Here is a 27,057-nt window from a genome sequence, read left to right as displayed (position 1 = left end):
TGTGCGTCTTGTGACGGCCCAAGAAGCCGATCTAACTCCGAGGCTTGCAAGGAAGGGCGATGCACGGTACGGAAGAGCATCTCAGGATTCCGTTGCTGATATTGCGAGAAACATGTCCTGAGGTATTCACAGTATTTTTTGGAAGTTTCACTGTGGCACTGCGAGTACTCTGCGTCGTCAAAAGCGCAAAGCTTGTATTGGGGAGCAAGTAGGGTCCCCGTGCCATAGAGGAAGCCGTGATCACGATACGTCTTTTCGTAGTATTCTCTCAGCTTCTGCTTCGCGACAAGCAGCGCTCCATACATGTCCTTCTTCCAGGGGGTCGTCTTTTTCTCAATTTTCGATTTGAGCGTTCAATGTGTTCCAGTAGCTTCCTGTACACGAGGAAGACGCTGTGAATTGTCACGTCTTTTGTCTTCATCAGGGCCATGGTGAACTGAAAGAACGGCTTCGTCAAGTGAACAAGATAGTCAATTTGCCGCCATTCAATGTCAGTGATTTTAAATTGTGAATAGTCATGGTCTCGGCAGTATTTGTCGATGGTATTCCTTAGTCGGCGCGCTCGTCGAAGCATCAAGAAGGTGGAATTCCAGCGGGTCTGAACATCATGCAACGGGAAAAGTCGCATTCCACCAGATTGGAGGCACAGGAATGCATCTCGCCGCTGGGGGCTGGCGTTGACAAAAACTGCAAGGGACCGAATCTGTGGAAGAGACACCGTCAGCAATGTCCAAATATGACTGGTCCGAAATCAACGGACTCGCCTTTGCTAGAGTATGCGCCACCTCGCCATGGTCCACTGAGTCCCTGAGACAAAGAGCTTGTGAATCGGACCAAAAACTTCTCACTTCTTTATTCTTGGGAGCAGCTCTGATATGCCCCAACAGCTGCTTGAGGCAAAGCTGAATCACATGGGCCATGCATGGAACACGGACAATGGATTCTCTCGAGCCGATGGCGCCACTAGAAATGAGTGATTCTTGCAGCGCTCGGATGAGGGTTTCATTATTTGTTGCATTATCCGTGGTAACGCTGAAGATACGATCCAATAGCTGTCTTTCTCTGAGCAGCTGGAGGAGCACGTCGCTCAAATTGACTCCCGTGTGAGGTCCATGCAAAGGCTCAAACCCAAGAAGCAGCTCGCGGTAGTTCCAATCTCTATCGATGAAGTAGACTGTAATTGCCATGAATGCTTGCTGGAAGGGACTAGTCCAACAATCTAATGCAAGTGAAACTTTGGCGTCTTCGGGTAGATCTCGCAACTGTGATTCCTGTTGTCCTCTTACAGCGTCACGCAGGCGTCGCCGCAAGGTTTTTGCTGAAGGCATTTCCAGCTCTCCCGGTCCGAGGTGGGTGAACTTGAGGAGTGCTTGAAATTCAGGGTTTTCAACGGTCTGGAAGGGCAGACGAAGACAAGCAATGGTCCTCAGCAGCCGCTCCTCGAACTGCGATGTGGTGAACTTGTTCGGACCGGATGGTACTCCCAAGAAGGCTTTCTGGATTGAGTTTGACACGAGAGCTTGATGGCATGTTCTTTTCTGGCCCTTTCGACAGGACTTGGATCTCTGGTGCTTTCCCATTGCGCTTGTGCCGTGCTTTTTGTGCTGTGGATGATCAAGTAGGGTCAAGCAAGCCCTACAGATCACTTTGGGAATGCCAGTTTCAATGCCCGCAACTTGGTCGAAATGCTTCCAAACTTCAGCGTAATGTGACTCCATCGACCACTTTATTTTAGACCGTCCGTCGCCATTCAGCACTTGACCATATTCTGTTTTTTGCCACCAAGTCAAAAAACTGCTGGAATGTTCAGGCTCGTACAATATCCAGTTCTTTCTGCGGTCCGGTCCGACGCGTCGAAGTATCGTTGGAGGTTGTTGAGCGGGAGTATCGACGCTACGTCGGGAGCCAGTGAAAGGCTAACTGGTTAGTATGTGCTTGCGTCTCTGAGTTGTTGAATTAATCTGCGATTTTGAGAGTATCGTACCGAGGACTGGAAGTCCGAGTCCATGGAAACATCCGATGATGGCTCAATGGAGAGCAAGGGGCTCAAAGACCGATGAATTGACCGCGAGGACATGGCTTTTGGAGATTCGATGTTCACAGCTCAACCTCGTTGGAGTTCCAAGAATTGGAATTTTCGTGGGATCAGAGTGATTTTTTTTCCAACGCGTCGCGGTGGTTTTTCGTATGAGATAGTGGGTCGCGTCAACCCGCGGGTACCCTAAACCCACGGGTACCCAAAACCCGTGCGACAGTAAAACGATGGCGAGGATGCTTCTTCACTGGCTGGTCAATCATTTTTCTGGATATTATAGTTTAAAAGTGTCCTCGAGAGGCTTGATATCAATAAGGGTCGATGGATGTTCTTAGTGCCAACGCTGGGATGCAAGAGTGTTCGGAGAGCGCGCTCTGGCTGGACAATTGCCTGTACATATATATATTATATATTATTGAGGTGGTGAGGCATTTCATGAGACGGTATCTCCCATATAAAGTTGTGACAAAATTAAATTACCAATATTACCACTACTGACTAATACACTTTTGTTCACTTATTATGCATTTTGGTGGGTTATATGGGTAACCCACGGGTACCCGCCAAGAACCCACGGGCGGGTTCATGAAGGCCAAAACCCGCGCGGGTTACCCGTGGGCGGGTAGGAGAAAGCGACAACCCGCCCCAAACCCGCGTTTGGCGAGGTCTAAGTGAAGGGTATAGCCGTGTCACGGGACGACCCCCAACCGTCCGGGTAGGGGGTGTCCCACAGCTAGACCTCGAAATGGGGCGGATCCGGATCCAACTTTTGAATCCTGATCCTGATCCGCCGGATTTCCGGATCGAATTCTTTGATCCGGATCCGCACCGCGGTTCTACGCAAGGCGGATTAGGATCAATCCGTTTCGATCCTGATTTGCATAAACTCGCCAAGACTTTCCTGTTTTGGCGGATATAAATGATGACTTATCTAAATAAAATACTGTAATATACACTTGTTCTGGTCAATGCATTCATAACTCCTAAGATTTAGTGATTTTTTGGTTGAAATTTCATGTTTTGAAACCGTATGTAAATCATTTTACCTATGGAATTTGAATAATAGAAGTCGTAACATCATTTCCGACCTTGGTTGTTAGCCAATTATTAAAGTAAAGTTGAGGTGTTGTAATGACATGGGAAATATATATTCTCACCCAAGTATCATGTCACACTTTTTCGGAACTTTCTTGAACTATTTTAAAGCAAAGCCTTCTAAAATCATTATATCCTTATGATTAGTTAGCTGATAAACTAAGGTACTTCATTTCTTCCTTTGTTTTTAATAAGTGATTCCTACCGAAATACCTATCTCTGTAGCCTACATAGCATACTTTGGATTAAAGAGTCAGGCAAATTCAAACATACTAAAAGGTTTTAGGAGGGCGGGGCGGGGCGGATCAGTCAGGATTTTCCCAGGGCGGATCAGGATCAATCCGTTAAGATCCGTTCTATTGTGGGCTCGTTTTGCTCTTAAAGCCAATCATATAGTAGGGCTGTAGGTCGCCTAGCCCATATTAGAATTGATATATCTACAATGTCGTTCAGCTCGCGCTCCTGGTCGCGTCTTTTAATTTCCCTTCTTTCTCGCTTCTTTCCTCCCTGTAAGTCTCCTTCTTTCTCTTTACTAAAGTTAGTAGTGATACTTATTCACTATGTCACAAAGTCAAGCCTCTCAGTTCTCGGATACCTACCCTTCCTCTATCTTTGAGGATAATCCTCTAGATAACCTTTCAGATATTCCTTCTGACGGAGCAATATATTTTACCCCTAGTGCTCTATCTCAGCAGACATCCACCCTTACACCTGACGGCGATTCCGCTCGACCATTAATAGTACCTCCTGTTCCACCGACTCTAGAACGTGTTGGGCCTACGACAAACCAGAAGCACTTTATACTCTGGACTGAGGAGATGAATGATGAATTCTGTGGGTGGTGGTTGATGACAGAGTATGGAAGTCAGATGAAAAGGAATATCTTCGAGAAACGACGCCAAGCGGACTGTTGGAAACACTTCTATCAGGTTGCTATGATTCAAAATGGGTCACCTAAGGTCATGTGCAAAGTATGCAGCCAGGTTATCATCCACCCCGCGGTCGGAAATCGTGGGACATCCTCCCTAAATAAGCATGTCCGGGAGGGTGTTAATTGCCGGAGATCGAAACCCTCACAGGATATTCGAAAGCTTCTTCAATCAGGGGTATGTTAGAACTTATTTTTATTATGCCTACTCCTCCTTGAACCTACAATTAACTTGTTTATCTTAGGTACTTAATGGCCCTCAGCCAGAGAAATTTACCCTCGAGGAGTTTGATGAGTGTGTGATATCTCTAATTACTGAGTTACGACTACCATTTCAGTTTGTTGAACATCCTCGGTTTCATAAACTAGTCAAACTGGCTAGTCTCGCCTCATCTCCGCCTCGGGTTTTGTCTGCATATCTAGTACGACAGAAGATCCAGGCGAAAGTGATAGAACGCCAAAAAGGCCTTCTACAGATGCTTCCGTCAGGTGCGAAGCTTTCTATTGCATTAGACTGCTGGACCTCGCCCTTCCGCCAAGCCTTTATGGCCATTACCGGATATTTTATCGATATAGACTGGCATTACCGTGAGATCTTGCTTGGATTTGAGCCACTTCATGGAAGCCATAAAGGGGCCGACCTTAGTGTTGTCCTCTTGGATCTTTTAAAAAAACATCACATCGAAGATCGGGTTTTAACAATGACCACTGACAATGCATCAAATAACACGACGCTCCATGATAGTATCATGAAAGCTCTTGATTCACTCGTGTTACCAGATGGTACCCCTATTGTTCGAATCCCGTGTATGGCACATGTTATTCAACTCAGTTTAAACGAGCTTCTCGGCAGGATGGAAGCAGCCCCAAAGAATGACCGAGAAGAAATGGAATGGACAGATTCTGAGTCCCGGGGTAAAGCTCATGGAGAGAAGAAAGATATCGTGCTTACCCTTAATAAGGTAAGAAATCCCCCCCCCCTTCTTTCTTAGCTAATATTATACTAATATCAACCTAGGTTCGGCGACTAGCAGTCTGGGTTAATAGAAGCCCTCAGCGTAGAGAGCAATTCCTCGAGCTCCAGTCCAAAGAACCAAAGCTTGTTCTGATGCAGGACGTTAAAACCCGGTGGAATTCTACATTTCTGATGCTCCAGCGTGCCAAAAGACTACAGACTATCTGCGACAAGTATTGCTCTGAGTGTGGCCTCTCTGACCTTGTGCTCACTAAGGACGAATGGAAGCAGATTGACTATCTTCTTTCTATCACACAACCCTTCTTCAACTTCACAAGTGTTCTCTCAAAGACTAAGGATGTCACTATCCATATAGTCTTTAGTATCTACAATCAGCTATTCGATCATCTCGAGAGGTCTAGGGACCAGCTTAGACGAAAGAAAGCAAGATGGCAGATAATAATGCGAACCGCTCTCGAATATGCAACACAGAAGCTAAGAGACTATTATGCCGAGACCGACAAGGCCTATGGTGATCTCTATGCGATTGCGACTATCATGGCACCCCAGAACAAGCTTGAATACTTCTCTGGGAAGGACTGGAATGGGCCTTATCGCAAACAATACCGCGAGAGTCTTGAAAAATACCTTGAGCCATACAAGAAGCGTTACTTTGAAACTCGGCCAGCGTTGCATGGAGTTTCTTCTATAGAGCAGTTCTCTATAGTTGATCAGATAGGTGACAGGCAGAAAGCCCAGGGGTGTGAGATCAACCAAGACGATGAGCTTACACAATATCTTGGAAGTAGTAAGTGAATCATTACTAAATACCTTTTATTATCTCTTACTAATCCTTTACTAGGTACTCGCAAGATTAATCCATGTGTCTTTTGGAAGTGTAATCAGTATGAGTTCCCAGTTCTTGCGAGCCTTGCACGCGATGTTCTTTCTATTCCTGCGACTGGTTCTGGTGTTGAACGACTCTTCAATACTGCTCGTGATATCTGTCATTACCGCCGAGGGTCTCTTAAACCGACAACTATCCAGGATCTTATGATGTATTTATGTACATCGAGGTTTGACATTGAAAGTGATCAGCATACTTTGATAGAGGAGTATCTTACAGCACAGGAGATACAAGCAGTGAAGGAGAAAAGGAAGAGCGAAAGGCTAGATGATGATATGTTTGATCTAATCAGTGATACTGAAGAAGATTTCTCAGCTAAGGCTCAACCATCGCAGGGCCCGAGCAGGGTTGCGCTTGGTAAAAGACCTCTTAGAGATATCAGAGATACACCTCTGATTGAACTCGGAGACGAGGATGAAGAAGTCCAAGAGGATGAGATCCCGCTACCTGATAATTCAAATCTGCAGGATGCAAGTGGTACTCAGAGGCGTACATCAGGGCGGGTTCCAAAGCGTTCAAAGCGGGATGATGGTGAATGGGAGTACTTAAAGCCCTAGATTTAATAGAATTAGAGAGTTCCAAATCAATTTCTATTTCATTAGTATACTTTTTTGATTAATCTGTAAGCCAAATACTTAAAAATACAGCCCAAATCTACATAAAATATGCATATCACAGGGTTTCTTATGTTTGTCCTTTTTGTTAATCCGGCGGATCAATCCGCCCCGTACAGGGCGGATCAAAGATTTATAGAACCGCCCCGCGGATCGAAGAACTAGATCCGGATCCGCCCCAAAGGCGGATCGGGGCGGATCCGGATACAGATCAGAACGGATCCTTTCGAGGTCTACCCACAGCCATAATGCAATTAACAGCCATAATGCAAATTTTCAATTTCTTCAACTTCTAGCTCACTTTTTAGACGTATAAGGTCCAGAATCCATGAAATAAAGCCCATCAATAGCCTCATTAGCCAATAATGTATCAACCTCCTCATTTTCAAGTGTTTCCTCCAATTCCTTAGCCGCCAAATCGGCCGCCATTTTCTCTGCGTCTTTCCGCCAAGCACGAAGCTTCGACTCATCTTCTTTCTCACACCTTCGCTGTACTAGCCTATTGCCTGAAATCGATGAAAGGGGACTCTTTGTAGCACCCTTCACCCATCGCTTGCTTTTTGTAGGTTTTTTCCCAGGCGTTTTATGGCTAAGGGCGCGCGCAAGACTCATCTCAGCAAGTTCCGCATTGTATAGAGACGATTTTCCGGCATCAATTGCGCGCCGTAGATGCTTCCGAATTTTATGTAAATCAGGATTCGGGTTATCAAGTAGCGGGAAAACTGTCTTCTCCAATTTTTCAATACGCGCATAAGAATTGGGCGGAGAATTGGTCGCTGAACTTGGGAATTCGCGGGTGGGTGACGGCTCGTCGTACATACGTAAGGTCTCTTCGTCCGAATACTGCCCTAAATTACCCAAAACTTGTGTCGGATCTAGTGGCCAGATACCAGTAGATTTAAACGAGGTTTGGATAGTTTTGGACTTTAAGGCGTGGCGTCGGACGGCGTCAATATTGCGGAAAAAATCGCGTTTTTCGTTGCTTCCACCCCACGCCACAACCTTAGTATTCGCCATTTTAAACTTATGTTTTAGGCTTAAAAAAGCCTCAGCATCAAGGGGCTGACATATATGAGTCGTGTGAGGTACAAAATACCAAGGAATAATCAGGTTTTCCTTACAAAAATCGAGAAATTCGATAGTTGTATGAGACGTATGATTATCCATTAGCAAAAGCCTCGGTCGCCCACGTCGTACGCGGTTTTTTGTGGCTTCATGAAATGAGCATAGCCATCGGTAAGCAGTCTCACTATCCGTCCAGCCACTAGACGTTAAGTGGATAATTTTGTACGCCGAAGAAGAGGTTGACATATTACTATACCAGTCTTCCATGTGGACGCTACCTTTGACTAGAAACCACGGAAACATCACCCAGCCATCAGCGGCAATACATTCAATGCCAGTAATAGTTTCACCTCGATCTCCAGTAGCAATACTAGCAGTTTGGCGCGTAGAGACGACGTGTTGGTTAAGTCCTTCGCCATTTTGGAAGCCGGTTTCATCCCAATTATAGATCTCATGAGGTTCAAAACCATGCTCACGGTAGAGACACTCAAGCCTATCATACCAATGGCTAATAACTCCAGGGTCCTCAGCTTGAATTCGTAAAGACTCCTTTGATTTTTGGGTAATAAGCTTGATGTGTGGAGGTAGACGCCGTATAAGCCGATAGCTATACATTGAACTAACAACTCTCTCCGAACCCGCTATTTTCAACAGGCGATTTGCGGCAATTTCAATATCTTTTGCAGTTGGAGGTGTATAGCAAGAATTTAGCACTTCGATCCAGCTAATTAATGCATTTTCCTGATTCGAATTCAATGCATTATTGGTGGTAGGGCGATCGGATAGAGATGTCTGTCCGTTTTTGCGACCGCGAAGCTTCGAATAAGACACGCGATAATGGTCCGCAGCCTTACGTAGAGATGAAAATTTTCGCGTAGTATAAGCATATAATGCCTTAGCTAGCAGATCCTCTTCATCACGAGCTTTTTTAGGCATTTTTGGTGGGTAGAAATACGCGTAAAAGTTGAAAAGGTTAGGAATTTGCATTATGGAGGTTAATTGCATTATGGCTGTGGGACACCCCCTACCCGCGAGGGTGGGGGGCGGTCCTGTGACACGGCTACTACCCTGCGCGACCTGCCCGCAAAACTTTGCTGCGCTTCTGCCCTGAAACGAAGGAACGTAGTGAAAGGGTTTACAACCCTGCGCGAGCTGCCCGCCAACCTTTGCTGGCCTGCCCTGAAACGAAGGAACGTAGTGAAAGGGTTTACAACCCTGCGCGAGCTGCCCGCCAACCTTTGCTGGCCTCTGCCCTGAAACGAAGGAACGTAGTGAAAGGGTTTACAACCCTGCGCGAGCTGCCCGCCAACCTTTGCTGGCCTCTCACTGCCAAACTCTTCGTTTTTTTCGTTGCCCTGAAACGAAGGAACGTAGTGAAAGGGTTTACAACCCTGCGCGAGCTGCCCGCCAACCTGCCCTGAAACGAAGGAACGTAGTGAAAGGGTTTACAACCCTGCGCGAGCTGCCCGCCAACCTTTGCTGGCCTCTCACTGCCAAACTCTTCGTGCCCTGAAACGAAGGAACGTAGTGAAAGGGTTTACAACCCTGCGCGAGCTGCCCGCCAACCTTTGCTGGCCTGCCCTGAAACGAAGGAACGTAGTGAAAGGGTTTACAACCCTGCGCGAGCTGCCCGCCAACCTTTGCTGGCCTCTCACTGCCAAACTCTTCGTGCCCTGAAACGAAGGAACGTAGTGAAAGGGTTTACAACCCTGCGCGAGCTGCCCGCCAACCTTTGCTGGCCTCTCACTGCCAAACTCTTCGTTTTTTTCGTTGCTAATTGGTGCTTTCTCGTGCCAAGGAATGCTCCTATTGACTGCCAATACGCTCCTTCTCGTTTGCTGCTGCGACTCTCCAGGCTCTCCTCCGATTGCTGCTCTGTCTCTCCGCGCTCTCTTCTGATTGCTGCTCACCTACTTTCCTTTCCTTCCTCCTTAGGCTTTGTGCTTCCCGAATTCGTATTCGGCCTCTGTTGCTTTTTCTCCGTGTCTAGGGATCCCGGTGTTCCCGCTCGTCTTGGAGTCGGTGTTCCGGCCTTCTCGCCTTTCTATTATGATTCCACCCTTGTTTGTCCTGAGCATCCTGCAGTAGTACTATTATGCACTCATGCGCACGGTGACGTGTTCGACTTCTACTATATGAATGATCAACACGGATCTTTCTCGCTGGCCCCAACTTTTTCCTGTCGCTCCTCTCCTAGTGCGCCTTGGAACGGATGCCGTTTGCTGGTTTCAAGCCATCTCTTCTCTAATGACATCTCTTCCTGCGCAACGTTCTTTCTGCTCTGGTTGCGCCAGACCATGGCGCTCTACACAGTTTCGGTCCTGCGACAATTGCCGCAGGACGGCTTCTCAACGGGCGGTCAGAGCCCGACAGCTTTCAGCTACTGTAGGCACGAGTAATATTTTAACTGGGCCACCTCCGCCTCTAACTTCCCCTACTGTTCCTGCCTTTTCGACGCTACATTTTTCGTGCTCTACATGTGCACGCCCCTGCCGGTCGTTGTATCATAGGACGTGTAATCGCTGCCGCCAGGCAGCTACACGGAGGACGGTAACATCGTACCAGGTACTGGGAGTGGTCCGTCCTTCTTATCTGCTGCATTGTTGACCCTGTTCAGCACACACTGCAGCCCGTTCGAGAGCCTGGAACGTTTTTGCCTGCAGGAGGTTACTCTAAGGCCTCTGGCCCCAGTTCCACACACGCCACATCCTGTTCGTGATCCTAGAGCATCCTTGCCCGCAAGGGCATCTCCTTTGAGGCCTCTAGCACCAGCTCTCCGCATACCAAGTCCTGTTAATGACAATTCTGTACATGATACTGTAGCATACTTGCCAGAAAGGAGATCCCGTTTGCGGCCTCTGGCACCAGTTCCGCAAGCGCCGATGGCTCCGCCTCCATCGTTCGATATTCTAAACGCTGCGCTTCGGCCCGTCCCTGTGCCATTATATTCGAGAACCGGGCCGGGATCCCAGAGAGTGCTACTTCCTGCAGGTCCTTTGCCGGTGTCCTCCCCACAGTCGCCACGGATCTCACAGGCATCTCCCATCAATATAGAGACAAGATGCTATCCGAATCCTTTACAGGCCACGATCAACAGGGAGAGAACGGTAGATTTGGAGAGGTCGCTGGCCGATTTAAATCGAGCGGTAGGTTTCCTGCGTGCTGAGCTAGAGGCTCGTGCCGTCGCCTCCGATGCTTTTCCCCCGGATATCTCCTGTTCGCATATACGAGCATCCATAGCCAGATACGAGGATGAGATTTCTGCGGCTGCGAAGAGATGCGTCTGTTGTTCGTGCGGGGAACTTGTCTCCGACACAGATATCTACCGCGCACATAATGAGGATCCTTTGCTGCTGTCACTGTTGGGGAGTCTTGATCCCTGCGGCCGACATGGTAACACTTGGAATCTGTGCTCGTCGTGCCATGCTTCGCTCAATCGAAATATGATCCCCAAGTTCTCTGCGAAGAACCTTGTGAATGTGACTCGGTGCCAGGACTATCCGTCTGCTCTGGAAGGCCTCACTCTGACAGAAGAATGTCTCATTGCAAAGTGCCATCCTCTCGGTGTCGTTTTGAAACTGCGACCAGGTGGCCGCTCCTCGCCAATAAACTACCGTGCTCTCCGTGGCCATTTCATTGTCATCCCACAGGACCCAGAACCACTTCTCGAGATCCTACCGAGCCCGGAGTTGACATTACATAGTCTGATCAAGGTGTTCTGGTTGGGTCGTCGACCTCCCGTAGATTCGGACCTGATTCAATTCCTACTCGTGCGGAAGGCGAAGGTTCTGGCAGCCTTGGAGTACCTTGTCCAACATAACCACCTCTACCGTAACACCATAATTAACCGTCCCATGATCGATGACTGGGGCGATGACTTTATCCCGCCGGACCTGCGGGATACCATCATCTATCTCGACGAGCCGGATCACCACGAGCGCGAAGGTTACACGGTAAATCTACAGACAGGGAACTACGAGAACGATCTTCAGGCTGCCCAGGATAGTGCATTCGACGCGAGTGGCGGTAGCCCTTTCAATACCGGCTCTGTCGCCACGGACATAAACGGAGAACGTCAAGACCTGGATCGCCGCGTTTTGGACGCATTGTTCACCGTCCTTACGAACCAACCGGCCCCATCGAGTGAGAGTACCTCAGCCAGAGAACGTGCAAGAGGCACACGGCCCCTTGGTCATCGAAAGATACCATTAATTTCTTACACAATCCGTGGCCAAACCACCCTGGTAAATCACTGGACGGACCCTCGTTACTTTACTGCCGCGTTTCCAACCTTGTTTCCGAGAGGCATTGGGGGCCATCTCGATGAACGAACTGTCCCGGTGTCAATTGGAGCGTTTGCCGAGTGGGCTTTGCGTCACCACAGTAGAAGGTGCGTGGCTTTCTTTGGAAAAAAAAAAAAAAAAATTCTATAGATACTGATCTTTGTCTCTCCTTATTCCTGTAGGTTCGCACGCCACAAAACGTTCATGTACCTGCTGTATGATGTGATCCAACTCCGAAAGTCCTCGCTAGGGAACGCATTCATCATTAAACGGCAGAACTGGCAGTCGGCAGTGGACGACATCGCCTCTCTAACAGTGACCCAACTCCAGAATGCAGCGAAGACCATCGAAAGCGGCCAGAAGATTGAGGATCCGGTCATCCGACGACTGCTGCGGGATATCGAGACTGTCGGGATGCAAGTCCCGGGATCCTTCGCCCAGAAACTAAGAATGCGTTCTAAAATTCGAGGACTGATTACACGGTACGGTATGCCAGCTTTCTGGATCACTATCAACCCCTCTGACCTACGTAATCCTTTGGTCCTGATCCTGGCCGGCGTAGAGTACTCTGGGAACAACTTGGCTGCGGCAAATGCCGCTATCCGTGAGGCCGCCGTTACCTCTAATCCGGTGGCAGTCGCTGAGTTTTTCCATCAAGTCTGTAAAGCCGTTCTGGACGGCCTTTTCGCTACTAATACTGACCGGATCGGTGTCCTTGGCAATCTCTCGAACCATTTCGCTGTTGTCGAGACGAATGGTCGAGGCATGTTACATCTCCACGGATTAGCATGGGCGCGAGGAAACCTGGCTTTCACTACCTTACGGGATCGCCTGCTCCAGGATAGCGACTTTGCGGCTCGCATGATTCGCTACTTAGAGTCAGTCATTACTCAAGGCGTTGATGAGAGTATTCCGCACGACCCTGAAGTGAATGCCCCCAACATGTCACCTTCGGCCACAGAGAATGAATCCGATGACGACTTTCATCTCCGACTATCTAGTGATAGCAATTGCGTTGCTCGTAAAATGCAAGTCCATTCCAAAAACCATCTTGCTACATGCTTCAAATACCGGAAGACGGGATCGGGCAAGAATGCCTGTCGATTCGGCATGCCTCGAGACCTCGTTCCTACCTCTTACATAGATGAGTTTGGACTGATTCACCTCGCACGAAATCATGCTTGGATAAATCCGTGGAACCCGGCCATCGCAAGTTGTGTCCGTTCTAATCAAGACATCTCTTGGATTCCAACGATTTCCAAGTCTTTGTCTCTGATCTACTACATCACGAATTATGCCACGAAAGATGATGTCTCCCCGTGGCAGGTAGTAGCTAAGGCGGCTCTATTGAGGCATTCCATTGAGAAGGCACGGGTAGCAGAACCACCAACCGCAACAGACCTACGACTTCGAGAAAGGGGCATGAGGAATTTTGCACTACGCTGCTTTAACGCGCTCTCTCATGACCGGGAGATCAGCGGCGTCCAAGTCGCGAGCGTGTTGCTCCAACTACCCACCTATTACACGGTCAACTACAGTTTTACCCGCATCAACCTCTGGTGGTTAAGGCGTTACGTCCGATCAATAATCCAGTCAGAAAGCCTTGACAGCAGTCGCTCTTCCGACTCCATGGCAGAAGAACCTTGCACATACGAGACTGGCGACACCGCCCCTGTAAGCATCTTTGATAATTATAAGTGGCGCGGACCGCACCTGGCCCCCCTTGCATTATTTGAATACTGCATGCTTGTAAAGACTAAGAATTTACGCGATGCTATTGCAGATGATGCAGACTTCGACCCAAACCACCCTAGATATACAACGCATGTGCAGCGCCTGGCCCGCTCCCCATCCCAGGTGGCCACTGTGACCTTCAGTGGACAACTGACCGAATTCCAGGCCGCGGAAGATGCCGTTCCGGGAGGGCACCCGAAAACGACCGCGATTATAAATGACATGTCCGAGATATTATTGGGGCTCTTTGTTCCCTGGGCTCACTTGGTAAATATCTTCCGACGGTATGCGACACAACGGGACACCTGGATTCAAGTATGGACGGCCGTTGAACCAACCCTCCCAGTTCACATCCGAGCTTTTGCAAGAAACATCGAATTGTTGCGGAAGTCGAAGGAAGACTGCCAGGCTGATGCAAAATTATGGAAGTCCGCAAACGGCGCCGCTGACTCATTTCACCACGATGTCGATGAACTCGAGCCCGCAACTTTCGGCTCTGATAGCGATGATGCGGAAGAATCCTTTCACCTGCAAGATGAGACTTTCAATGCAGAGACATTGATCGCAGCCTACCACTCCATCAGCAAAGCATGGCATCGAGAGTCTCTAGTAGCCGGGCGGCGGATCCCTCCTTTGCTCCGCGCGACAACCCAAACTCGAAACGTAGATCTACAAAACCTTCAGCCACTTGATATCTCACGCACTCTTGCGTACGAAACATCCGGCCTAAAATTTGTCCCATCGTCTACTTTGCAGGAATGGGAATCTCGACTGAAACGTTTCGCCAACCTTGATCATGAGGAAACCACAGAGCGTGAGGTTGCCACATCCAGCCTTCCACTTGACGATTTCGACGTCCAGGTTGAAGATAACATCTTGCAGCTCGCGCTGGCTAGTTCCGATATGTTCACTGATATAGATGATCGCCAGTCCCGGGTTGGCCAGCATCCCACTGGTGCCTCTCTTACATCCCTAGTCATCGAAGTGATCCCCCTAAATCAGAAACAACGGATGATCGTGGAGAGGGTGCTATCTGAGGCGTTGGTCTGGGCGGACCACCCTTATGACTCAGCGCAGCGCGAGCAGACTCTCCTCTACGTTGGAGGTGAAGGCGGCACGGGGAAGAGCCAGATCGTCAAGGCAATTGAAGCCGGTATGAGCCTGATCGGGCGGAAACACGAGGTGATCCTCATGGCCCCAACGGGTGCCGCGGCCGATAATATCGGCGGCAATACGTACCACACATCTCTCGGGATTTCCATCGACCGCTCACGAGGAACTGCAATGAGTTCCCGAGTGAGGCGACTCTGGTCTCGTAAAACCGTCATGTTCGTGGACGAAGTAAGCATGATGGATTTGACCATGATTAGCGTGGTTGATAATCACTGCAAGATCGCCAAATCTCTCGATAGATCCTCTACTGATCTTTTCGGTGGTCTTCCCATCGTAATCTTTATCGGCGACTTTTTTCAGTTTCCACCTGTTCGCGGCCCGGCACTATGGAAGGAACCACGAAGGGGAGTGGGTGAGGATGAGAACGGTCGGCTTCTCTGGCATCAATTCAAACAGGTGATCATCTTAGACGAGCAAATGAGACAGTCAGAAGATGCTCCATTTCGTGACCTCCTATCGCGAGCGAGGGCAGGGACTTTAACTGAAGCCGATCGAACGGTCCTCAACAGCAAAACCATCACATCCCTGGCTAGCCCTCAACTGCAAGATGCCACCACCATAGTCAAGTTGAACTCTCTGCGACACCAGGTAAATCGCGTTCGGATAGAGCAATTCGCACACACGCGATGCCAAAATGTCTATATATTTCCTGCGCTTCATACGCGAACCAAGTCTACTGGCCCAATCAATTTGCGGCTCCATGCAGACGACTTGCTCCAGCAGCCGGACCAAGGCACTAAGATCCCCTTCCCGGGACTCTTTCTGTACACCCCAAATATGCCTGCAGTCGTACTGACTAACATCTGTACCCTGCTCGGCCTGGTCAATGGTGCTGCGGGGACTGCTGTAGGCATCGTGATAGATCAGACTGGTCCGTTTGTCATCCATAAATAGTCATGAACGTTGCCTGACACCTCTCTGTTAGCCGAATTCTTCCAAATCAACGACCTCTATATCATGTGCACCAAACCACCCGCCTGCATATTGTTTAAACCGGACAGACCCAAACCCACTGCGTTTCAAGACCTTGAACCTTCAGTCCTGCCAGTCTTTCCTTTAGAGCGATCTATCACCCTGAAAGGCTATTCGGTCCGTAGAACGCAAGTTCCCATGTGCCCCGCTTTCAGCCTTACCGACTATAAAGTGCAAGGCTCGACCCTTGTGGCTGCGATCCTCGACCTTAAAGATGACCCCGCGATCCGAGGACAGGATCGTCACCGGAAGTATTGCTCGATGTATGTGCAGCTATCTCGACTGCGTTCCTCTAAAGGTCTTCATCTCCTGCAGAAACTCGACATGCAAGATCTTCGATTCAGACCTGATCCCCGACTACTAACTGAAATGCAAAGACTTCAGGACCTCGAGAAGGAGACGATTGCTGCTTGGCGTGAAGCTTCAAATAAATGAGACCGTGCTCCACCATAACAGAATAGTCCTTGCGATGAATCAACGTAAAGGTACTCGTTTTAGACCTCAAACTTTTGGTAGACGAACACTAGTAGCAATATATACTTAGGGGCCCCATCCCGTGATAAATAATTCAATTTAACTTTACGGATATATTTCTACTCACATGCTCAACCAATCACCCCTTTTGCCACATCGTACTGCGTGGCTTGGCATACATATATTTGACTCATACTTTTATCCGTGCATAATTATTATCCGCGCCCTATCAAAAGCAAGCGTTCATTGTCATACTATCTCTTCAAATCCAGTTCACTTCGTCAACCCTTTTCGTTTCAGGGCCACAGCGTGCGCAGCGCGCGTCTTCCAGTTTTATTGGAGTTGCCTCACAATGCCCGTAGCCTCACGTGATATCTACACCGACATTACTGAGGGCCTCTTCCTCCTACAACTGCCTCACGAGAGTCAGTTGCTTGCCTCTGCGGGTAGCTCATCATCTCTCACGCAGTCAAGTCTTGATTTTGTTTCACGTCCTTCTCCAGGGCAACATCACCGATAGGCCCTGACTATATCGCTCTCCACCATGACGTTCAGCCAGTCTAGCAGTGCCACTCCTGCCCCGCTCGACTCCGCTTGGCCGCCGGCCCACATTTGGGAAACCATGGGTGCGGCAGACCGTGCCAGCTGGCTAGGACAGATACAGAGAGACCGGGCTAGGCGCCTTGAATTTGATGTAGCGGAGACCGACCTCCGCCGCAGAAGGCCTCGTGTGGACCTGCAAGATGACGATAGTCTCGAAGAAAACCGTGAGCCACTCCCCGAAGTCAAACCACTCATCGACATATTTCCGGGTGTCTCCGCCGCCCTTCTTACTCGCGTCTTTGAGAAGAAGTTGAAGGCGACTGAACTCATACGCTTCAAAGAGAAGTCAGTCACCGAGCTAGATCAGGAGGACAGAGTCTTCAAGATGACCGAGTCGGGAGGCACAGTAGGCTTCAAGAAGGCAGCAGCGTCGCTTAAGGACTGGGGCCCCAACCCTCAAATATGGACGACCTGCTTTCTTGCCTATCTGGCCGTTGTAGGATATCTCTTCGGCGAAAAACATCCTAAAGCAGTTCCCAATCTACTCATGTTTATGAGGCAGATCCTGGACTTCGCTCAGACTTATCAGTGGTCGGAAGCAGTCCTCCCACTTGCTCTTAATTTCCACCAATACATGATGGATAAAGGAGAGTTATCGACGGACAACTACCTGGTCACAGGCCCATTTCGCGAGAAATACCTCCGCCACAATCTCACCCTGTCTGCAAAGACACCAACAAACCCTCCAACCCGGCCTCGTCAAGCTAGGAATACCAGATCTTCGAATAATGAGACAGAAGTTTGCGATAAGTTCAATACGACAGGGTGCTCCTGGGAAGGCTGTAAGAGACGTCATGAGTGCACGGCATGTGGGCTAAGCGAGCATGGCGCCTCCTCCTGCCGCAAGAAGAAATAGCAAGTGACAGCCCTTGGGAACTGCACTAGTGACACCGACAACGTTGTTCTCAATCCCCTATCCCTAAGCCTCATACCACAGGGGCAACCGCCCAGACCAAACACTGCTGTTCAATACCCCGTTTTCAACCCAGAGCTCCCAAGGCTACAGTCCTCTCCGTCGCCACTGCATGCGAAAGACTGGAGCAATCTTCTACGCTACTATCCGGGCGATCTCGGGTCCACTATCGCCGGCATTCTGACCTACGGTGTTCAGGTCGGCTATAGGGGCAAGAAGCAGTTTCGCTATTCCTCCAACCATCACATACATGAACCCGGCATGATCACGGCCAAACTAGCAGAGGATCTCAGCCTCGGTCGTGTTAGACTAGCCTCTAGGCCCTCCTTCGTTTCACCGCTTGGGTTAGTCCCTAAGCACGACGGGGGATGGCGCCGCATCCATGATCTATCCTGGCCCCCTGGACAGGGCCTTAACCAGGGCATACCGGACTCCTGGTCAGCTATCGAATACATGACAATCGACGACATATACGAGCAGGTCATACAAGCCGGCCCAGGTTGCACAATAATCAAGAGGGATATCAAGGACGCCTTCCGAATAGTCCCCGTTGCCGAGGATAACCAGCACCTCCTTGCCTTCCAGTGGACCGATTTCACTTATGTCGAATGCTGCCTCCCCTTTGGCCTCGCAACGGCCCCGTTTCTCTTCAACCTCTTCGCCGAGGCACTCCATTGGATACTCCAATGCCTCCTCCCTGCATTCCATATCAATCATTACCTAGACGACTTCATCACAATTACTCAGTCTCCCTCAGTGTCCGACCCCACGGGTCTTTTTGATGAGGTTTATAACAGAGTCACCGACTATCTACGTATTCCTCGCAATACAAAAAAGGACCAGCAAGGGACCTGTGTAACAGTCCTAGGTATCCAGATCGACTCTATTGCAATGGAAGCTCGTCTGCCACCAGAAAAGTTGTGCCGCGCCACATTGGACGCCGCAGCTGCCCTGAACGCAGCGAGTCTCTCCCTCAAGCAAGCAGAGCGCCTCACAGGCTTATTAGCCTTTTGTTCAAAAAGTCGTCCGACTTGGAAGAACAAGACTACAGTCACTATACACCTTCCAAGCCGCTTTCCCACATGGGAGTAGTGCGCGCCGCCGTATCCCTTACGAGGTACGTGACGATTTGGAATGGTGGAAGGACTCCTTGTCTCTCTTCAACGGCGTACTCCTAATTGACCCCTGCCGCCGCCCCATCACGCATCTCTACACAGATGCCTCTAGTATAGGCCAGGGACTCTTCTTCTTCTCATCCCAGTCTACATTAGACTGCTGGCTGGCCCATTGTCACCAGCTTCATCCAAGCAATGCTGCCACATTGGCCCTTGCTCAAGACGCACATGCGCACATCAATACCAACGAAGTAGACGCTATTCTACAAGGCTTCCTACTCTTCAGCCACCATTGGCTCCATCATACTCTCGTTATCCACACGGATAGCTCCACAGCGCACACGGGACTCCAGAAAGGCTTTCTTCATGGTCCGCCTAACGCACCTCTGAAGAGCCTGCTTATCCTAGCGGCGGCGAGAGACATCCACATCGTGCCACACTGGCTCCCCTCCGGGGAAAATACATTAGCAGACGCGCTCTCACGTAACAATCTTGAAGACATTGCTAACATTTGTCCCCATTGGCAGGACCTCTCGGTATTGAACCGCCCGCGTGGTTCTCTTCACGAGCTCCTCAGCTCAATGCCGGCCACCTAAAACTGCTCTGGAACGGACTCAGCGCCAACACACGTTCCGTTTACCTCTCCGTTCAGCGCAGCTACGAAGAGCACTGCGCGCTACAAAATTTCTCCGCATGGCCAGTGTCAAGACGTTCATTAACCTCATGGCTAAGCTCACGACTCCTTGGTAACGCCAGCCAAAAGGCCGTCAAGCCTGACACCGCACTCGCCGACTTAGCCGCTCTCCGAGCCTACCATATCGATAATTTCCTTGACGATAAACTCTTCGATCACAAGCATTTTCGACGTCTCATAGACGGTGCGAGAAGACTGAACCCCACAACAAAAGTACGGGTCAGAAAACCTATTTCACGTGACACTATTACGAAACTATCCGCGGGCCTCGCCGCACTCCCGTCACGGCCCTTGGAGATGTCTGCGAACCTTCTAGACGACTTGAACTTCGCAACCGCGTGCCGCGTAGCATTTGCTGGATTCCTCCGCCTCGGAGAATTCACCTACAAGACTGAAGACCTTAGCACACATTCTATCTTCTCAGCCACAAAGTTAACTCGCTCCGACGTCAGATTCTCGTCCTCGTTAGACCACGCACAACTCACACTCAAGCGCAGTAAGACGGACCGCCGCCACGAAGGGGTGCAAATTATTCTTGCAAAGACGGGAGACGGCGCTTGCCCTGTTGATGCCCTTCAGAAGCTGCTACTTCTCGACCCTAGAGGGCCCGACGCCCCATTGTTCTCCTTCCACGAAAGACCATTCAGTCGCAACAACTTCCTCTCGGCCTTATCTACTAAGCTAAGAGCGCTTGGACTACGGACAGAGGGCTACTCGGGTCACAGTTTTCGGAAGGGCGCAGCTCAGCATGCGCACGATAGTGGGATACTCGACGACCAGATTCAGATGCTAGGGAGATGGACCTCAGAGTCTTTCAGGGTGTATTTTACGGCGAACGCGTCAGTTTTGTACAAGCTCAATCACCAGTTCCAGACAGGCTCGCCGGCCCCGCTGTCTCTGCTGCTTCCACCACCGTCCCCTCCACCATCCTAGTTTGGCCGGGTCATTTGGGCCCTATCTGACGCTACGGTCTACGACCACAGCGACAGGTGACCCGTTATGGCCAAACTACACTCATCTTGCTCCTCTTGACTGCGTGAGGTCACCAATAAAACTTTATCTCAATCACCCTCCGCATCTTGATTACGACTGTAGCGAGAGAGAATCTTTCTAGTACACTGCTGGTCTCTTCGAGTTCCCCGTACATGGGCAGGTCGAGACTGTCGTGAATGTGCCCCAATTCTCTGGGCTTCTCTTTTGGGCTGTAGGGCTTAATCACGAGCAACCCAGAAAGCAAGTGGGGCAGAAGCCCGGGCCTGAATCCTACATGACCACCGCATTTTCTCACCGAGCAGGCGATTCCATGGGTCGTCCAAACTTAGCGGTCGAATGATTTGCGGTTCCGCTAATGATCGTCAGCTGCCCTCGTGATTCCACGGTCTCTGTCAAACTAATTTCCTCCTGACTTGGGCGTAGGTCAAAACAAATCGTACGCTTCACCCCAAAGATTACCCTGCTTTCGACCATCGACCCTATCAAATCCAAGCAGACGTATTACCTTGAGCCAACAAGAATGCCGTATTTCCATTTTCCCAGAGCCCCCTTCTAATGTCCTGTCTCCCTACGGGAACACTCATAGTATCGCGAATCGTTATGCGCTATCCGCAGTACTTACTGGGCCATATAACACTCCGATGAAATCCTCCTGGTTTTGCATGACAAGGATGAAAATGTGTAGGCGGGCCTGTTCCAAGGGCAACCACCATCGTGCTCGAGTCTTTTGACTTTGGGACATCCTCTATATTATTGTCATTTCAAAGAAGGGCGATTGCTACTTCCTCTACGGAATACATGGAATGATATACAACTACGCTTATATTCCTCATGCTGAAGCTTCATTGGTGATCATAGCCTTTGACGTAGGAACATGCACTAGGAATAGTTTATCAAGATAGTTGGCCACTGTTCCTGTGGCATCGCAATGTAGTGCTCCAGCCGATGAAATACTGCTAAAATGGACGTTGTGTTTGCCTGTATCTCAGCTCCTAGAAGCACAGACACGATGCACATAGTCCCACCTCCAGGATGACGACCGTGTTCTTTTAGGCCAGCACGGAAGCGGTGCTGGCGTTAAGCGGTCTTTGACAAGGGTCAGTATGTAATATAAGACGATTAAGTGTTTCGTACCTGAAATTGGGTTCGTTTGAGTTGGCTTTCTGCTGTCATCGGGCTGGTTAGGGTCGGCCGCTAGAATTATTTGGAACCATTTGTCGATGTTCCTTTGGGTAGGGGTCTTGGCCGAAAGACTCGACTGTGAAGCGCTACCGACCACGGAGCGCCGTACGGCGCCTGCTTGCTTTTGTTTGCTTGGATTTGGGGGTGATTTGGCGCCAGTGCGACTCTGCTTCCGCAGGATATGGTACTTTTTTCCTCGTAAAGACTCAACGCTTCGATGCACCTGGTATTCTTCATAATATGCGTCGGAGAGAGCTTTCCACGACAGCTCCGGATGGGCATCCAACCATGGAAGAAGGTTTTTCTCCTCCCATTCTGGCCAGCCGCAAGCGTTACGTGGGGACATGGTTATGCTTGGGTAGTTGGCAGAAGTGGTTAGAACAGGTGAAGAAAACTGCAGAAAGTGAACTTGAAGATGTAGGGTTGTTGAGTTTAAAAGATTGAAGTGTGGCAGATAAAATCGACTTCTGTGTGTTTATGAGGTTTGACCCAAACAAGCCCTCATTTTTTGATGCAATGTGTTTCGTTGACAATCAATAACCCTCAATCTTTGATGCAATGTATATCGTTGAGAAGCAACAACGTTGAACGCGGCCACAAGAGTCCGTTCTTGTTGACAATTTCCCGTTGTTTCACCAATTGTTGAATTCTATTGTCTGATCCGCCTCTTAGTGAGTCATTGTTAAAAAATGTGCAGATTCAGCAATAGATATCTACGGGTAGAAAGTAGGAATGAAAAATGCGTGCACTTGCGAACCCCTCCTCAATTGCGAGCAAGCAAACAGTCAATCCTGATCCCGCGATACAACATGCTATAAAACCCGAGCGCCTCCTCCTATCACAGATTATCAGAACTAGGACCACCCCTCACCCCAGCGTAACTCAGACCCAAGTATGGGCGGAATTCGAAAAGTCTCGCACGCTCCTCGACGACAGAACTTTCGAAGCCGATTGCAACGTGCATTGTCCTTGTCATCTTCTGAGTCTAAGCATACTGGTAGTCCATCCAGATCCGCTACAGGCGATACCACAGAGGACGATTCATCCTTTCAGGAGGGACACGACTCTGTCGACCAAGACAATAGCACCTCGGCCGATGAGAGTGAGCAAGAAGCTGTACGACAGCGGAAGACTGTGTTTGGACACCAAAGCGACTTGGAACCACGTGGGCAGACTCAGCTTTCCGGAGATGGCAGTTCGGTTGCTCTGGAATGCCTGACGGAGTAAGTACAATCCTATCAAGCACATAATCAAGACTGGCCTGCTAACAACATCTAGACTAGATAACCGGATGCGGTCAGTTGTGGTCCATCTTGAGTGACAATGTAAAGCGCTAACTGTCTCAGCAGGTCTATTGAGGGCTCGTCGCATGACCAGGCCACCTGGAATGAAACCATTCGCAACGATCTGGCGGACATTTTTGGTCGATTTGGAAATCGTCAAAAGTGAGATCCAGAAGGGGACAGAGTGCAAGCGTGGGCAGGATGAAAGAAAGGGAACATTGGAAAAATTGTAATCCCAGCCAGGTTGTTGTAAAGCCAGGGCCTGAGGAGGATGCAAGGGGCGATCTAAAAAACCTATTCTACAGTGTTCCATGAAACATTACTGTATGGTACTATAACGACAATACAGTGGCTACGCGAAAGTTTGGACACCCCTTAGGGATCTATGTATTCTCAGACCGCCTTGAATAAGTCACATACCGCCTTCCAAATCACGTAGCTAGTAACACGCTATGATGCATGCACCGCGATAGTATCATGAAATGCTCACAATACACTTACCTTGATACCTACTAGGCTACTAGGGGCTAATGAGGTTGCTTCCGGCTAGGTTTTTGGTAGATTTATCAATATCATGAGGGTGTTTGCGGAGGGTTTGTGACCAGTCCCCCTGTCCCATTTCCAAGGCGTGTTTCGTGGAATTTAATGTTCCTTCAATCCGCTAAGCGAGCCTTGATGCCGAGATAGACGCCACGTTTAGGATGACCACTGAGCCTGAGCCTGAGCGCCCTCATTCAAGCGGCTGGCAGCCCAGATAGGAAAGCACCACCCGGTGGACAAATTCTTGTGTGCAGCAACACGTTCCGAAGCGCCGTTTAAACGCTAAATAAAACGGCGAGTAAAGACTGTATCTCATTCGCTAATCTCACTTGCTATATAAGGTACTGAACGTATTTAAGCCTTCTGTTTAATTATGGGGATCGGTGCGTGATCTGCCTGGTCACCAGCCTGTCCAGAGAGCACTGCCACCTCGATTCGGGGTCCGACATAGTTTTTGCGTCCATCGACGATCCATGTAATAGTGGAAATGACGAAGACAATGCCAAAGGCGGCGACACAGTAATCTGATGGTTGGTTAGCAGAGATAAGTGAAAATTGAGAACGGGATGGACCGCTTACTCATGTTGCTACCGGTGGCAGGAAGATCGGGCGGGAAGAGGAAAAGAATTGTCGTCAAGGCAACGTACACAAGTGAGATCTAGAAAATGTCAGTATATCACAGTAGAATTATGCATGGTGTTGCTCTTACAATGTTCAGGATCCAGCCAAACCAGTTGGGGAGGATAAAGGCCCGCTCGGGAAGGGTGTTGCGTCCACGCAGGCAGTTGATGGCGATGGGAATGCCATAGGCAAGGTCGAGCAAGACAACCGACGAAGACACAATGGCGTTGAAGGCGCTGTCTAATATTAGTCTAAATCCACGCTGAAGTGAGTTCGCCCGAACCTTACCTGCTGGAACCTAGGAAAATGAGGCCGAAAACGATGACGAGGGCCAGGTTGAGGATGAGCGAGTTCAAGGGCACCTTCAACTTGGGGTGAACCGTCGAGAAGAAACGCGAGAATGGAAGACCGCCATCTCGTGCAAAGGCGTAGCACATGCGACTACTAGTCGTCATGATAGCAGTCGTCGCAAACAGCATGCAGACGAGAGGGAAGCTTAGAGAATGGTCAGTCTAAGGATCAAAGTAGACTCGGGACCAGATTGATTACATTAACAGGCAGATAGCACCAGCGTTGTTTTGGGTGGCATTCTTGAGAATCGCCAGGAGAGGACCAGCCGAAGACTCGATGATATCGTTGATGTTACCAGCGACGAAAAGCAGAACGACGAGGAAAATAGTTCCAGTGACTGTACCGATACCGACGCAGGCGATCATAATCTTTGGGCCCTCAACCGAGGGGTTGGGGATTTCCTCAATCATATGGGCGACACCGTCCTATAAATTTGTTAATTTCGTGGTCGAGTTACGTGTCGCGCTAGAGGAAGCACTTACGAATCCAGTCACACCAAGACCACCTTGCAGCAGCTGTCGATTGGTTAGCAGGGCACAACACTCGTTGAGTAAGAAAAACCCACTCCAAGCAACCAGGCAATACCATCAGGCCAGCCAGTCTCGTTGAGGAATTCGCGGAAGACGAAGCTATTCCAATTAGCTTACAGTTTCAGCAAAAAACCCTCTTGTGCTGAGACCTACTCTCCGGAGTTGTAGTTCGGCGCAGCACACGCAAGAACAGTAATGCAGATAACGACAAACCCAGTAAGCGACCAGATGACTGAAAAGCGATCAGTTGGGAAGTAGATATGAAACAAACCACAACAAACTCACAGGCAGCCTTGTTGAAGTGAGGGAGGATTCTGTTCATGAGACTGTTGATTGCGAACCCGACGATGTTGTAGGCAACGTAAATCAAGAATTGGTGCCAGCGTTGGGCCTCATAGTCCTAAACATAGATATTAATTAGAGATTTGTCTACCGAATGAGCACACAAGATACCTACCGGGTTCATCAAAGAGATAACGCCAAGGACCAGCTGGCTGCCGAGCAGGCCACCAGTAGCCACCAGGGCAACCCAGCCAGAGCAGTTGACCCAACCCGTGATCCAGGACAGAATTGGCACCCAACGCTCCCAAGAAACTGCAGATTGGTCAATTTTCGCTTATTCCACGTTGGTTCTTCAGGGTGAATACTCACTGACTGTGAAACCAAATCCAGTGTGAGTAAAATGCATCAGCTTCTCGGTTTAAATGGGTGTTTCGACTTACCAGCAACCCAGTGGTATTGGCCTCCAGCTCTATTGTCACCGTTAGTCATACCGAGAGGGTCTCACGCCTGTGATTAATTATTTCGACACTCACGTAGGATAGGCCGAAAGGAATTCGGGAAGAGAGGCTGCCATGCACATATTGCAAATACCAGCGGTTACCAGGCCTATATGTGACAAGGTTAGTATGTTTACCGGGATTCAGTCAGATCCAAGAGCACGTTACCCCAAACAACACTAACGCTACCTCCAGAGGGCAGACTGAGAGATAGACTGGCTGATAGTGCGGTCCATGACTGTTGAATGCAAATGTCAGTTGTCAACTCTTTCTCCTCATCCATCAACTTCGACTTGATACATACGTTCAGAATGGCAAAGGCAAGACCCAGCATCGACCTAGAAAGAACATCAAAATGGTCAGCCTTGCGGTGAGGCTCCGACACAACGAAAAACGATACACATACAGCAACGAGAAATGACGCTTCAGCTCAGACTTGTGGCCCATCTGAGCCAGCTGGGCATCATCGTCGAGGTATTTTTCGTCCATAGTGACAATTGTATGCTCTGCAGACGAGTGTACGCAGTGCAGATCGAAGAGTCAGAAAAGGACAGTCAGAAACCTTCAAAAAAAGCGAGGACAGGCGTGGAAACAAATAAGCCGAGTTCGGTATGACAACAGGCCCATTCGAATCTCACCTTCCGCCCGGGTCTTCCTCTATCTCCATTCCTCCCCGAACAACGCGGGGGGATTCAGCAGTTGGACGGCTGTTAGGTAATAGATTGGGGTAATGGGTCACCAGCACATCCAGCGAGTATCCATGGCCAGTACAGTGGTGTATCATAAGTATTTCACCTCCGGTACTTTGACATAAGACCCACTTTTTTATAACGTATTTCACTAGTGAGTTGGCCACACCCCCGAGTTGGCCACCCCACCCATACCTCCTAATTTTAAATGCATTTTTCTCAACCAAAACGCCATTAAATTCAATAAGCTAAAAACTAGTTCTATTAGGACATGTAGTCAATTTATGACCCTGAATTCCACATATACTGCACTTCGGTAAGGCTCTCTTACGTGGCTGTGAAGGTGTCGGAGCCGATTCTGCCTCACAGGGTATTTGTGCAAAAACTGCTTGCTCTGGCTGCGCTGCTAAGGTAGAGGCCTCTAAAACTGTAAGGCCTTCTTCGGAAGCTATTTGCTTTTTAGACCGGGTCCTTTTTCGCTTCTTTGTCTCGTTTGCGGCGCGTAATTGGCTTACTTCTTTCTCGAGTA

At 49.3% G+C, this 27,057-nt stretch overlaps 1 protein-coding gene across 1 annotated transcript; it reads right to left on the bottom strand.

The window, feature by feature from the left end:
- Nucleotides 1–23,912: 23,912 nt before the first annotated feature.
- N7446_010576 (uncharacterized protein) lies at nt 23,913–26,328 on the bottom strand (the record flags this gene model as incomplete). The annotated part of the gene is made up of 16 exons (XM_058519319.1): nt 23,913–24,082; nt 24,138–24,216; nt 24,268–24,415; nt 24,468–24,674; nt 24,729–24,955; nt 25,013–25,045; nt 25,096–25,159; nt 25,214–25,292; nt 25,346–25,460; nt 25,518–25,654; nt 25,712–25,714; nt 25,783–25,811; nt 25,876–25,948; nt 26,008–26,077; nt 26,144–26,177; nt 26,246–26,328. 16 exons carry the CDS (start codon nt 26,326–26,328, stop codon nt 23,913–23,915), a joined length of 1,551 nt encoding a protein of 516 aa, XP_058368157.1.
- Between the last annotated feature and the right edge of the window lie 729 nt (nt 26,329–27,057).

The sequence above is a fragment of the Penicillium canescens genome, assembly GCF_028828765.1.
Source record: "Penicillium canescens strain IBT 15451 chromosome Unknown utg000007l_segment0_segment0, whole genome shotgun sequence".
In the NCBI taxonomy this organism is placed as follows: Eukaryota; Fungi; Ascomycota; class Eurotiomycetes; order Eurotiales; family Aspergillaceae; genus Penicillium; species Penicillium canescens.
Note: the sequence above shows the minus strand (reverse complement) of the source record. Positions and strands in the feature narration are given on the sequence as shown.